The following is a 14,909-nucleotide window of genomic DNA, read 5'->3' on the forward strand; positions in this document are numbered from 1 at the left end:
TCAGTGTCACCCAGACCTACTCACTGTCACCCACACCTACTCACTGTTATGCAGACCTACTCACTGTTACGCAGACCTACTCACTGTCACCCAGACCTACTCACTGTCACCCACACCTACTCACTGTTATGCAGACCTACTCACTGTCACCCAGACCTACTCACTGTCACCCAGACCTACTCACTGTCACGCAGACCTACTCACTGTCACCCAGACCTACTCACTGTCACCCAGACCTACTCACTGTCACCCAGACCTACTCACTGGCTGACGAGTCATGTGACTTGAGCGGAACCCCTGTGCACTGTCACCAGCTACCTGCAGGCCCTTGGCTTCAGTTTCCTCATTTAGAACATAAGGCACTAACTAGTGCTCAGAGTTTCTGTGCGGTTCCCTAAAAAACCTCACAACATGAGCACAAAACAGTTTTCAATATGCCTGATTTGAATACATTTTGGAGAAAGATAATTTTATGGTTCAGAGAAGGCTCTCAATTTTTCCTAGAGAAGCAAAATACGATCTTGTGTTTATAAATGGAATCATAATTTAAAAAAACATATTTGGAAGACCAGGGGAGAAATGACAGGGAATTAAGGGAATGTGAACTGAGAACAGGTCTTTACTGTGTAAAGTGCTGAAGAACTAGGGTGATGTTCTATCTGGAAGGCATTTACTCAGATATTTTTATTTGATCTATTGCCAGTACATTTGACCTATCCTGGCATAAAGAGTTCCTAGCTGTTTTCTTGAGTTTCCCATTTAAAGTTAAGTACATTCCAGCTGCCCAAAAAGTGCATATTTATGATGCATTGCCTTTTATGAGGCTCAAACATAGAATGGCAAATTCATGCTAAGAATGGCTTTCATGGAGAACAGATATGTGAGATTATATGAGGTCCTTATATCCTTGTATTGTTTACTCCATGAAACCTCATCTCTCTTCTGAAGCCCCAATAAAAAAAAGATAAGGATAACTCTTCAACCCTATTGAGAGAAACAGAAAGGGTCTAAATAAGAGAAATGTTCATTGGAAAACCAAATAATATTTTCCTAAGTTTGATTTAGCTAGTTAGTGAAATCTTTAAGGTCTTTGAAATAGTATCAGGATTCAAAAAATTTGTGTCTATTTAGATAAAAGTAGAATAAGAGTTTTTGTTTTGTTTTGTTTTGTTTTGTTTTAGACAAGGCTTCACTCCTGTCACCCAGATGGGAGTACAGTGGTGTGATCTCAACTCACCGCAGCCACCAGGTGATCCTCCCACCTCAGCCTCCTGAGCAGCTAGGACTACAGCTGCACATCACCCCGCATGGCTAATTTTTGTACTTTTTGTAGAGACAGGGTTTTGCCGTGTTGCCCAAGCTGGTCTGGAATGCCTGGGCACAAGCGATCCACCTGCCTCGGCCTCCCAAGTGCTGGAATTACAGGCGTGAGCCACCGTGCCCGGCCTAGAATAAAAGTCTTGACTACATAGAAACTCTTTGAGATTAAATAGACCTTTCTTTTAAACTGACCTAGATATTCTTTAAAAATTATTTTCAACTAATGCATTGCAGTTTAAAATTCTGATATCAACTATTTGTATCCTAATTGTTTTTCAGTGAAATGAATGGTTTTTGAATATTTGACACCTGATGAAAATCAGGAATAACTAGACAAAGTCTTGGGAAGAATCTAGAAGTTAGTCTGCAGAAACCCAAGTACAAGTCAGAAGTTAGGATTATAAACCAAAAAGAATCTGAGACAGGTCTCAATCAATTTAGAAAGTTTATTTTGCCAAGGATAAGGATGTGCCTATGACATAGCCTCCTGAGGTCCTGATGACATGTGTCCGAAGTGGTCAGGGCCCAGCCTGATTTTATACATTTTAGGGAGACATAAGACCTCAATCAATCTATGTGAGATGTACATTGGTTTGGTCTGAAAAGGTGGGACAACTAGAAGAAGGGAAGGGGGCTTCCAGGTCATAGGTAGATAAGAGACAACAGGTGCATTTTTTCGAGTTTCCGATTAGCCCTTCACCAAATATGCGATTTACAAGAACAGTCACTCATGCCTTAGTCTGGCTCCGTGAAACAACATGGCAAATGAAGCAATCAGACACCCGCGTGTCTCATGTCGGCAGAGGGGTGACTCTGACTTCTGCCTGTCCTCTTTCCACAAGGAATTTCCTCGTGGGCAAATTGTGAGGAATGTAGCTTTTTAAAACCTTTTTAAAGCTTAAAAAAGGTTTCTTATAGCTTAGAAAAACTATCTTATTTAGGAATAGAATGGGAGGAAGGTTTGCCCAATGCAGTTCCCAGCTTGACTTTTCCATGTGGCTTCGTGATTTTGGGGGTCCCAAGGTTTATTGGGACCAGTGGATCATAGGTGGGATCCAGTGGATCATAGGTGGGAGATGTATTGGACATATTGTGACCTAAAGCCTTCCGCTTGGGACAGGAATGACCACAATGGCATCAGTTGACTCAGACCCCTTCTCAGGCATGGCCCTAATCAACTCTCAGAGCCCCTTCTCTCGCCTATCAAAACCCGCTTTGAAAACAGACACAAGAAAAAAGAAGGAAATCTTTCATTTGCAGCAACGTGGATGGAACTGGAGGTCATTATGGTAAGTGTTCCATTCAACGTGATGGAACTGGAGGTCATTATGTTAAAAATAAGCCAAGCACAGAAAGACAAACATCGCATGATTCCATAAAATATGATTTCATGGTGGTAGAGAGTATATGGTGCTTACCAGAGGCTAGGAAGGGTGTGTGGGTTGGGGGTGGGGGGTGGGGGCGAAGAGAGGTTGCTGAATGGGTGCAACCATAGAGTTAGACAGAAGGAATACATTCTAATGTTTGATAGAAGAGCAGGGTGACTATAGTTAACAACAAGGTATCATAGTTTTCTAAATAGCTAGAAAAGGACTTGAAATGTACTCAACACACAGAAATGGTCGGGTGATGGGTATGTATCCTAAACACCCTGACTTGATCATTACACGTTCCATGCATATAACACAATTTCACATGTGCCCCATGAATATGTACAAATATAATGTATCAAAAACAAAGAAGAGAAAGGGCACAACCTGCCAGGTCCTATGACCCCTTTCTTGCTGTTCCTGAAACGTCCTCTTCTTATTACAAGGTTTTAATGCTGACATGAGGTCAGGCTTTCTCAACCCTGGCATTACTGATATTGGGGCAGGATAACTCTCTTTTGTGAGGGGCTGTCCCACACATCGCAGGATGTTTAGCAGCATCCCTGGCCTCTACCCACTCCAGCCAGTTGCACACTCTCTCCCATTAGGACCACCGAAAATGTCTCTAGACATTGCCTAATGTTTCCTGAGGGGAAGGGAGGGCAAAATCGCTCCCGGTGGGGAAACACCAGTGTCAGATGTTAATGAAAATAACAAATGGCGGTTATAAATGCTCCATCAGCTTTCCTCCTTCTCCTAGGGAGAAGCAGCAGGATATCGGTGAGAGGACATTGTCTGGGATGGGAATACTGAGCTTCGTTCCAGCTCTGTCCTTGCCAGTGACCTTGAGCTAATCATTTTACCTCTTCAAGTCTCCATTGCCTTATTTTTGTAATAAAGGTGTATCATCGTCAGCCATTTACTGAATGCCCATCATATGCAACATGAATGAGAGAGCCTTCCTAGAAGCTGCTCGCCGTCAAGTAAAGCAGACAGACAGAAACAATCATTGAAAGGAAAAGTTCCAAGTTTTCAAGAGGGGGTTCCCATGCCTTGGCAGGGACTGAGACAGATGTTGGACCCCTTGGCCGACCTTGGAGCCAGATGACTTGCGCATGTGCTTGCATGCCACGTGTACACTGCCCCCGCAGGAGGGCAAGGCCAGCTCGCAGGATTGGCACTGCCACCAGCCTTGGTGAAGTAGAACTGCCAGTGACCCATGCCTGCTCCCTTCACTCTTCCTGGCGAGAGTGAAGTCGTTCCAGCCTCTCATTTGCTTAGCCCATTTCACACTTTTTAGTCCCACGAGGCTGTAACTGTGTGAAGGGCTCCTCAGTTTCCCCTGGGTGTGAGCACACAGCGAGTGACCGAGACACCATCCCGGTCCTACCGGACTTTGATTGACAACTTTACAATGACAGTTTATGCCTCGGGAAAGTTCCACATTTCAAAACTCTCCTCTGTTTTACCAAACTAGGTCATTCCCTGACTAACACAGACCAAAAGTTTACCCTGCAGGCATTCCAAAGTCCTGTTCCGACACCCGATGGTCAACACTCAAAGACTGAGATAGAAGAGTTTCATTGCAAACCGTTTTCTCCCTTTTAAACGTAAAAAAATCCACATGAACAAGGACTAATGTCTTCATAGCATGCAAAGGCAAAAGTTTACATGGTGCGGTTTTAAAATGATTTCATGGAATCTAGCTGGATTTTACAAAAGCCATTCATTTCCGAAGTAAATTTTTAACTCTTCAGTTTCCTACTATCTGATTTGTGGATAGCCCAGACCTCATGTTTTCCTTTAGCCTCTCCACCTTTAGCCCCTCCTACCACCCAGTGTATCTTTGAGAAGGGGTTCCCAATCCCGGGGACACAGACCAGTACCCGGTCCATGGCCTGTTAGGAACCAGGCCGCACAGCAGGAGGTGAGTGGCAGGCCAGCAAGCATTACCACCTGAGCTCAGCCTCCTGCCAGATCCGCAGCAGCAGGAGATTCTCATAGAAGCTCAAACCCTACTGTGAACCGCACATGCGAGGGATCTAGCTTCCTTATGAGAATCTAATGCCTGATGATCTGTCACTGTCTCCCATCACCCTCAGATGGGACTGTCTAGTTGCAGGAAAACAAGCTCAGAGCTCCCACTGATTCTACATTATGGTGAGTTGCATAATTATGTCATTATATATTACAATGTAGTAATCATAGAAATAAAGTGCACAATAAATGTCATGCACTTGAATCATTCCAGAATCATCCCCCCCCACCACGCTGGTTCATGGAAAAAGTGTCTTGCACAAAACTGGTCTCTGGTGCCAGAAAGATTGGGGACCTCTGTTGTTGAGCATTGAAGGAAAAACCCAAACTCTTTCAGAAAACCTCACTTTTCTATTTTTCTACTTAACTTATGTAAGATTTTGTAAATGGCCAATTCTGTGTAAATGTTAAACTGAGCTGAATCAAGTGAGCTGGTATCAGTTATGGTGAGCCCTGGCATATGAGGAATTTGTGTGGCATAAGGATTTCTATCATCCATTCTAAAGGCTATGATAAATTTACAAGTCTGAATTTTATGAAATAATTTATACCTAACAGGGCCGGGCACGGTGGTTCAAGTCTGTAATCCCAGCACTTTGGGAGGCCAAGGCAGGTGGATCACAAGGTCAGGAGATCAAGACCATCCTGGCCAACACAGTGAAACCCCGTTTCTACTAAAAATACAAAAAATTAGCCAGGCGTGGTGGCGGGCACCTGTAATCCCAGCTACTCGGGAGGCGGAGGCAGGAGAATGCTGTGAACCTGGGAGGCGGAGCTTGCAGTGAGCCGAGATGGCGCCACTGCACTGCAGCCTGGGTGACAGAGCGAGACTCCTTTCAAAAATAAATAAATAAATAATAGTAATTTATACCTAACAATGCTTCCTTTTTTTTTGAGACAGAGTCTCACTCTGTCGTCCAGGCTGGAATGCAGTAGTGCGATCTCTGCTCACTGCAGCCACACTCAAGTGATCCTCCTGCCTCAGCTTCTGGGGGAGCTGGGATTACAGGTATGCACCACCATGCCCAGCTAATTTTTGTAGAGATGGGGTTTTGTCACATTGCCCAGGCTGGTCTTGAACTCCTAGGCTCAAGAGATCCACCTGCCGTGATCTCCCAAATTGTTGGAATTACAGGCATGAGCCAATGTGCCATCCTAAAAATGCTCCTTGAATTAGTATTGCAATAGCCCATATCCACTGAGCCTCCAGGGCTAATGCCCCTTGCAAAGCAGATTCCTTGCCTACCATGAAGGCTGTGCAATGCTGCAGCCCCTCGAGTTCCTCCACACACGCAGCCTGGACCCTCCTATCCATGCCCCAGTAGCAAAGTTAGGAGGCCAAGAGGCAAATATACCCTATGGGTTCAGGTAACCCATCTCTTTCTTATAAGAGTGGGTGTGACGCAGGTGTTCTCCCTTCCACTCGGCAGAACAGAACCCAAGCCTGCTAGCTCTTTGCCACAAGTGAAGCAGACAATCGTGGGTTTCAGTGGCTAACCAGGTGCAGCAAGGAGAGGAAATTACATCTTTGAGATAGACTGAGTTCCAGAAGAAGTAGTGCAATTAGAGGGAGTCCAGGCACTGTGCTAGAACCTCAACCACTTACTTTCAGTTCTGTTTCACAACCAGAAGAAAACACTTGCTAATTGTGATCTTTTACCATTTTATTTTATGACACACAATCATGGAGATCTCGGTTGCGACTTCACATTATCAGCTCCCAGTTACTGAATGCTGAAAGCTGGCTTCAGCAAAACATTGTCCTCAGCAGCTCTGAGTGCACTGTCTTTTGTCCTTATGACAGGGTGCAAAGTAGATGCCACTCTCCATGCTTTGCAGATGAGGACCCCCAGGCTCAGAATTTGACTTGAACCCAGGTTGTAAAACTCGCCAAGACTCTGGGCTGCTCCTCATGCTGGCGCCTGCATCCGAGCGTTTCCATCACTGCTCTGTGTTTTCTCTAAAATCCAGTCCATGTACTCAGCGACTTTGGTGTAGACACCAGGTTGCTCCCTGCGGGCACAGCCTTCGCCCCAGCTGGTGATGCCCACCAAACGCCACATTCCATTGTGTTTGCAAGCTAAGGGACCCCCTGAATCTCCCTGAGTCACAGGGGAAAAATAAAATGGTAGAAAGTTATGACAATGGGACTCAAATAAGTGACCACCTCTAAAATTCTGTAGTCCACTACACAGCAACACACACACACACACACACACACACACACACAACTTTCTTAAAGTTCTCCAAGTATCTCATGTGCCTGCATTTTTTGTATCCCCTCTTCAATTCTTAAATAAATCTAACAAAGAAATCTTGATATCATCATCCCAATGACAAAGAAATCTAATGTTTTTATATTTTAGTGCAATTATTGTATGTATTTTTGTCCCTCTTAAATTAGCACATGCATAGATTGTGACATACATCATGAATAATATAAATATGTATTGTATATATTCAATTTGTTAAAAGTTGCTTATAAATTTATCAGATCATTTGTCTCTGAATTTTTTTTAAAACTATAATAAATTATGCTATTGGAAAATATATTTTGAAGTGAATTTTCTCAAGCAGCCTATTGTGTTTTTCATAATCTCATGCATTACCTTACAAGCATCTTTTCCCCCTTCTTTATAGCCAGCACAGACCATCCGTTGGGTTATTTTATAATCTTGATATCTTTTCTGGCATTCTTCATTTGTTACCAAAGGAATATTTACCTTTTGTAGAATATCTTGGATTTCACCTGTGAAGTAACCAATATATAACTTCAGAGGGAGGAAACACAATAAATAGTAAATATGGAAATAAGTTTTCAAGTGAATCAGAGCAGTGTACTTTTTTATAAGGGCCGTATCTTTGAATACAAATAGTAAAAATTAGGAAGGTAGTGTTACACACACACACACACACACACAGAGAGAGAGAGAGAGAGAGAGAGAGAGAGAGAGAGAGAGAGAGAGAGACGGAGCCCTGCACTGTCCTCTTATTACCTGTGTGGTGTTGGGACAAGCCCAGCACCCTGGGCTGACCAGAAACCTTGCTTCCGTGTCTTCTTCCATCCCCTCATCTCGGTAACAGTCCCCCAGAAATCCCATTTTATATTTATCATCTACAAAAATCCAAAGCCTGGAAGTTCTCACTTTTCATTTTTTTGTTTCACATATTCCAAATTATAATTGAAAGCCCTATCGTTTCTGAAAAGCCCTCCGAGCTTTCGCGACAGAGGGGTCTTGGGGTCTTTTGTTTCTGAGTAAATGCAAGCGAGCATCTCTCATGGGGAGGACAGTGTTGGGAGCTTTCGTTGCTTAGTGAAGGTTACTTTTAATTTCTTCTTGTCTCAGATTACCAGTAAAAAATCTAAAAATGTGAATCACTTGAACTAAGGACTGAATTGGGAAAGATGGAGAGAGTTTGGCAAGCTACCTTCTTCTGTAAAGAATGACACAGATATTATTCTCCATAGTGTCTATCAGGAACATAATTTTGGAAAGGGAGACTGGTCTGTTTTCTAAAAAGTTCAAGGACAATTGGAACACTCCAGATACCCACAAGTAGGAATTGCAAACCTAAGGTCCTCAGAAAGAATTCACATGGCTTATAAATTTGTGTAGAAAAAAAGTCTTTGTTTTCACAAACCTCCAGATGAAGCCTACCACTCCCTTCGATTACGAATGCAGACAACAAACACAGCAGTATCAGTGGCACCTATGACTTTGCCATCAACAGAGATTACAGATATTTCCATATCCCTTTTCTGTTGTGGCAGATAAGTGAAAATGCCATTTATGCTCACCACTATTTCAAAAGTAGGTTTGGTATTAGAATAACTTGCTATGTAGAGGATTAATAAAGAGGCATATATATTATTGTAGTACTTTTTGAAAGTATTTTGAGAACTGTCTTGCACTTCACTTGGTTTCCTTTGTAATCCTGTGTATTTTATTTAAGCATTTAAAAGCATTGTTAGAGAAGTGGTTCCTAGGCTTCCTCAGATTGCAGGAAGGGTGCCTGGAAGAAGAAGATGAAGAACTGGCCACAGAGAGAGGCGACACGCCTGCCTGTGCTCCGGGCCATTAGCATCAAGGGAGAACATGGTATTGGGAGATGGGAATGCTGCTAACACTGAGGACCAGATGGTCTTGCACGGGCTCGTCAGCCTTAGATGGGGACAATCTTTCATGCGAAGTCAAGCAAACGATCTTTAGAATGAAGTAAGATGCTTAAAATTCTCCCTAAAATTTTTTTTCAAGCCAAAGCAAAAATACGTTTTTTAAGAGTAACTGAATAAATATTGGGGAATAAATAGGTAGGAAAGATAAAGGGGTTCGATATAATTTCAGAGAGAAGCCGATTAAAACGACCCACTCCATGCATTTCAACATGTAAGACTTACTCTAGAAGCAATATTTAAAGCATCATGCTGTACCTTTTTCCTTCGAGAAGCCCCATCCAGTTACCCAACAGTTGGTATAAATTGTGTTTGTGTCACCTTTGGAAGGTAGGCATATTGGTTTTTGGAATTCTGAAACATAATTTTTAAATTAGAGTTTGGTCAAATAAAGTTATGGATATAGATTTTAAAAATACATCTTTTTCTTTTTCTGTCTTCTCTTTCTATAGAGTAGCACCAAGAATAACTTTTTTGCTTTCTGCCCAACTTCTAAGGCTATTGATTCAAGAAAATTTGTCACCACCATTTTTCACATGACCTTTTTGGTGTTACAATTTCCTGAGTTACATTCTTAAAACTCAGAACCTAAATCTACGGTCAAAAGCATTTAGAAGTTCCTGCGTCTTATTCCGTGTATGCTATCCTTAATAGTCATAGCAGGGTGTCTTCACTGTTCCAGACATGAAGTGCTTTAATGTATTGATTATTACAACAAACCCAGGAAGAAATTATCATCCTCATTTTACAGATGAGGAAATTAAGAGGTGCAAAGAGGTAAAGCAACTTGCCCAAGGTCACATAATTGTGTGCAGTGGCACGATCTTGGCTCACTACAGCCTTGACCTCCTGGGCTGACATGATCCTCTTGTCTCAGCCTCCTGACTAGCTTGGACTACAGGTGCACACCACCACACCCAGTTAATTGTTTTTTTTTTTGTAATTTTATGTAGAGACAGGTTCTCACTGTGTTGCCCAGGCTGATCTGAAACTCCTGACCTCAAGCAATCCTCCCACCTGGGCATCCCAAAGTGTGGGGATTACAGGGGTGAGCCACCATGCCTGGCCATTAATGTTATTGGATACAGTGGGTATTCAGCTCCTGGCAGCAATGAACCTCCAAAGGCAACACCTCTGATCACGATGCTCTGGCCTTTCCAGGGCTTCTTTCGGCATCAGTCTCTTTCCTACCCAAATTATACCTGGAAATATGTATCTAGTCCCACTGGTCCTCACACATTCTAATATCCCTAAGCCCAAAGCAATGACAGTTCTGCTACTCTTGTCAAAAGAAGCCCGGTGCCTCTCAGACGGCACAGACATCTCCTCCGTCCATTATTTCCATCACCTGCACGCGGCTGTGCTCCTCCCTGAAAGAACTAATTCACGTTTCTTGCTCTTTACGTAGAAGACATTTCATGGCAAGTCGTGGGATCCTCACTTCCCATGCAACCCTCACCTTTCCCTCAGCTCCACCGGTCAGAAAATAACGACAGTCTCTCTAGATCTGCCCTCTTGTCCAAACTGATATGAAAATATCATCCAGCACAATTCTGCTATCCGCCTTCTTACATACGCTACATACCAGTGTAATTCAAAGGAGCCTGGAGCTTTATTAAGGCGATATCATGATTCCCTTCTGAGATTCTATAGTTTTGGTGAATAATGATCTCTTTTATTTGTGAGAAAGGTGTTTCTTTTGTAATGTCTGACAGATTTAAAATGCCACTATAAATGCGCCAAACATCCGGTAAGGGAAGCCTAGGAGAGAAAAATAAAACCTGTTTGAAACTGGGAAGGCCTTCCTTCAATATTGTTCCTTTTTCCTATCACTCTCTTTCAAAGAGAACTGGGAAGGAAATACTACATAGGACATATTTTCTCCTACCTAATTCCTCCTACGGGTCATTTTTCATCACCAATAGCGGCAGACGTGAATCTCTGAAGATTCTATTTAACAAACTGAGAAGTGTACATTTATGTAATTGTATCATGCTTACTTACTGCAAGTGAAAACACAAAGAATGTTGCTGTCCCATTTTTGAGAGACACTGTAGTGGGAAGAGACTAGCAATTTATCATGGAAAAATTAAGCTCATTCACCAAAGCTGCACCTCATTGCTCCATTAAATTCAGAACTATCAAGAAGTCAGACTGATCTTTCAATGCTCTTCTAATTAGGCAGAGTAGGAGGACTTCAGTGTTGTTTAAAATATCTCTATACGGCCGGGCACAGTGGCTCACACCTGTAATCCCAGCACTTCGGGAGGCCGAGGCGGATGGATCACTTGAGGCCAGGAGTTTAAGGCCAGCCTGACCAACATGGTGAAACCCCGTCTCTATTGAAAATACAAAAATTTGTCGGGCATGGTGGTGCATGCCTGTAATCCCAGCTACTCAAGAGGATGAGGCAGGAGACTCGCTTGAACCTGGGAGGCGGAGGCTGCAGTGAGCCGAGAGCCTGCCACTGCACTCCAGCCTGGGTGACAGAGTGAGATTCCATCTCAATAAATAAATAAATAAAATATTAAAATAAAGTGTGTGCGTGTGTTTGTGTGTGTGTATATATATATATATATGAAAGTATGAAAATTTAAATTGATTCTTTAAAAGATGAATACATACTAAGTACACCCAAAATTATGATCTAAAGCAAAGCCTTATTCTGTGCAAAGATCTAGAAATCTTTATCATCACCAAGTGGTGCAAGGCATGTGTGCACAATATTCTAGAAAAAATAACGGAGATATCACGTGCAAATGAGCCTTTTTTTAATGAAATCATAGTACTTTTATGTCTATTATCTCTTATAAACTTACAATACTGAGCCTTCAAGAATGAAAATTCCTGGTCTCAAATTGGAGTGCATTTAGTAAAAAAGACACCTACTGTTTCCCATCTTGGGCCTTTTGTTCCAGGCCAACCACCTTTAAACCATATGCAAGGTGATGTATGGCAGAGCCCCTTCACGGTGACAAGGTGGAGGGGGCTTGCTCCACCCACGTGTACCACCAACTGCTATATTTTGGCAGCTATATGTTCAATCCTAGTACACAGCATCTAAGCATGAATTTCACTAAAACAAAAGTACTTTGTGTTTATTTTTTAGAAAAATCAAGTGTCTTCTAGTATTTCTTTTGCTTTTTCATATGCTTTGTCCATTTCTACACTTCTTATTGAATATAGAAATCATAGTTTACATTTGTTGAGCAGTGTTCATGTTCGACATATAGTACTAAGCATTTTAAATGTGTCACTTAATCCTCCCAATAACCTTACAAATTAGGTACTATTATTATTTATATTTTAGATAAAATAAAGCTCAGAGAGATTTACAAATCTCCTAGGCCACACCTCTAATAAGCAGCAAAGCTATCACTCAAGCCATGTTTTGTCTAACTCCAAAATCTCAGTGTTTTAAGACTTACCTAACATGTCTACTATTTGACCAATAAAACTGAAATAGATCAAATTATATACGTTGAAATATACGGAGTACAAAACTCTCACTTTTAAAAATTATTATTAGTATATTTATTAATCAAAAAGCAAGAAGTAACATTTCTATGGGCCTGAGAAATAAGTCTTTGATTTATTGCTGGTGGGATTGCTGGTGGGATTGGTGGTGGGATTAGTGGTGGGTGGTGGTGGGATTGGTGGTGGGTGGTGGGATTGGTGGTGGGATTGGTGGTGGGATTGGTGGAGGGATTGGTGGTAGGACTGCTGGTGGGATTGGTAGTGGGTGGTGGGATTGGTGGTGGGATTGGTGGTGGGTGGTGGTGGGATTGGTGGTGGGTGGTGGTGGGATTGGTGGTGGGATTGGTGGTGGGTGGTGGTGGGATTGGTGGTGGGATTGGTGGTGGGTGGTGGTGGGATTGGTGGTGGGTGGTGGTGGGATTGGTGGTGGGATTGGTGGTGGGATGGGTGGTGGGATTGGTGGTGGGTGGTGGTGGGATTGGTGGTGGGATTGGTGGTGGGATAGGTGCTGGGATCGGTGGTGGGATTGGTGGAGGGATTGGTGGTAGGACTGCTGGTGGGATTGGTGGTGGGTGGTGGGATTGGTGGTGGGATTGGTGGTAGGATTGGTGGTGGGTGGTGGTGGGATTGGTGGTGGGATTGGTGGTGGGATAGGTGCTGGGATCGGTGGTGGGATTGGTGGAGGGATTGGTGGTAGGACTGCTGGTGGGATTGGTGGTGGGTGGTGGGATTGGTGGTGGGATTGGTGGTAGGATTGGTGGTGGGTGGTGGTGGGATTGGTGGTGGGTGGTGGTGGGATTGGTGGTGGGATTGGTGGTGGGTGGTGGTGGGATTGGTGGTGGGATTGGTGGTGGGATTGGTGGTGGGATTGGTGGTGGGTTGTGGTGGGATTGGTGGTGGGATTGGTGGTGGGTGGTGGTGGGATTGGTGGTGGGATTGGTGGTGGGATTGGTGGTGGGTGGTGGTGGGATTGGTGGTGGTGGGATTGGTGGTGGGATTGGTGGTGGGATGGGTGGTGGGATTGGTGGTGGGTGGTGGTGGGATTGGTGGAAGGATTGGTGGTGGGTAGCGTTGGGACTGGTGGTGTTATTGGTGGTGGGATTGGTGATGGGTGGTGGTGGGTGATGGTGGGATTGGTGGTGGGATGGGTGCTGGGATTGGTGGCGGGATTGGTGGTGGGTGGTGGTGGGTGGTGGTGGGATTGGTGGTGGGATTGGTGGAGGGATTGGTGGTGGGACGGGTGCTGGGATTGGTGGCGGGATTGGTGGTGGGTGGTGGTGGGATTGGTGGTGGGATTGGTGATGGGATTGGTGGTGGGTGGTGGTGGGATTGGTGGAGGGATTGGTGGTGGGTAGCGTTGGGACTGGTGGTGGGATTGGTGGTAGGATTGGTGGTGGGATTGGTGGTGGGTGGTGGTGGGATTGGTGGTGGAATTGTTGTTGGGACTGGTGTCAGGATGGGTGGTGGGTTGTGTGGTGGGATGGGTGGTGGGATTGTTGGCGGGTGGTGGGTTGGAGGAGTGGTGTATTGTGTTTGTTTCTTTCTGTGGGAGAATACCCACCCAGGGCCATCAGTCCTGTACAGAGACCACACTCTGTTATGATGGTCAGACTGGTCAGTGCTTGGACTCTGCTAGTTAAATGTTGTGAATACCATCCCTGCTTTAACACGTCTCTATTCATAAAGTCACATGACGGTGAAGCAGCTGATCACAGACCCTTCAAAATGAAAAGTCAAGGTAAGACTCTGGATGAGATGCATCCAACACTTACCCATCAAAGCAGTGGGCAGCAGTGAGGACCCACTGGTGTCCTATGAGTGACCCTCCACACAGGTGCCTCTGAGCCATCAGCTTCACCTGCAGGCTCACCTGCCAGGGCCACTCTCCCCAAGAAGAGTTTGTTCCTCCAACAATGCGTGAGCTTGTTTTTGTTGTACAGACTGAAACAAGAGTGTTGACGCTAATGGTTGAAATTAGAAGTGAATCAAAGTCCCTTCTAACCAAGGAGAACAAGACATATAATTCCTTAAGACTAAGCACACTATCAACATGACAGACATCCCTTACAGTTCCATGAAAAAGTGAGGTTACTCACCAGAGCTGTCCCCAGTGTTACACAATCTCAAAGAGTAACCAGAGCTCCCTTGTGTCCCATATGTAATCCTAGTTGGAGAACCATCCGAAGATAATCTTAAGAAACACTTACACCTACATGAAATGAACAGGAGAAAGAGTAAGCCTTCACTGGGGGAAAAAGAATATGAAATGATCATGAAAAATAAAATGTCCCTTACTTCTCCTCCTTACAGTCTTCTGGGAGTAAAGAATAAGTGAAAAACTGACAGCGAATCATCTTTGTACAAGTCTCTTGGCAAACATTCACTCCTTTAACGAAAGTCACATTCAATTCTTCTCCTCCAAAGTCAACTCCCGGGTAAATTTTAGAATGGCAGGGTTCTGTGTCAATTATAAACACGAAAAGATACCAAATGAGAAAAGCAATGAACGACATTTACACAAGTTTCTGTTA

The 14,909-nt window shown here is 43.8% G+C and overlaps 1 protein-coding gene across 2 annotated transcripts in view; it reads right to left on the minus strand.

The window, feature by feature from the left end:
- Positions 1–6,373: 6,373 nt before the first annotated feature.
- LOC105466552 (kallikrein B1) overlaps positions 6,374–14,909 on the minus strand; it is a 34,406-nt gene continuing 25,870 nt past the window's right edge. For both annotated transcript variants that reach the window (XM_011715500.3, XM_011715499.3), the window contains 7 exons: positions 14,674–14,836; positions 14,475–14,587; positions 14,151–14,319; positions 10,487–10,662; positions 9,160–9,255; positions 7,337–7,476; positions 6,374–6,829 (listed from right to left, as the gene is read on the minus strand). In XM_011715500.3, coding sequence (XP_011713802.2) covers positions 6,638–6,829; positions 7,337–7,476; positions 9,160–9,255; positions 10,487–10,662; positions 14,151–14,319; positions 14,475–14,587; positions 14,674–14,836 — 1,049 coding nt within the window. In that variant the 3' untranslated portion in view covers positions 6,374–6,637. The remainder of the gene's footprint in view (positions 6,830–7,336; positions 7,477–9,159; positions 9,256–10,486; positions 10,663–14,150; positions 14,320–14,474; positions 14,588–14,673; positions 14,837–14,909) is intronic.

Source organism: Macaca nemestrina, chromosome 3 (assembly GCF_043159975.1).
Source record: "Macaca nemestrina isolate mMacNem1 chromosome 3, mMacNem.hap1, whole genome shotgun sequence".
NCBI lineage: Eukaryota > Metazoa > Chordata > Mammalia > Primates > Cercopithecidae > Macaca > Macaca nemestrina.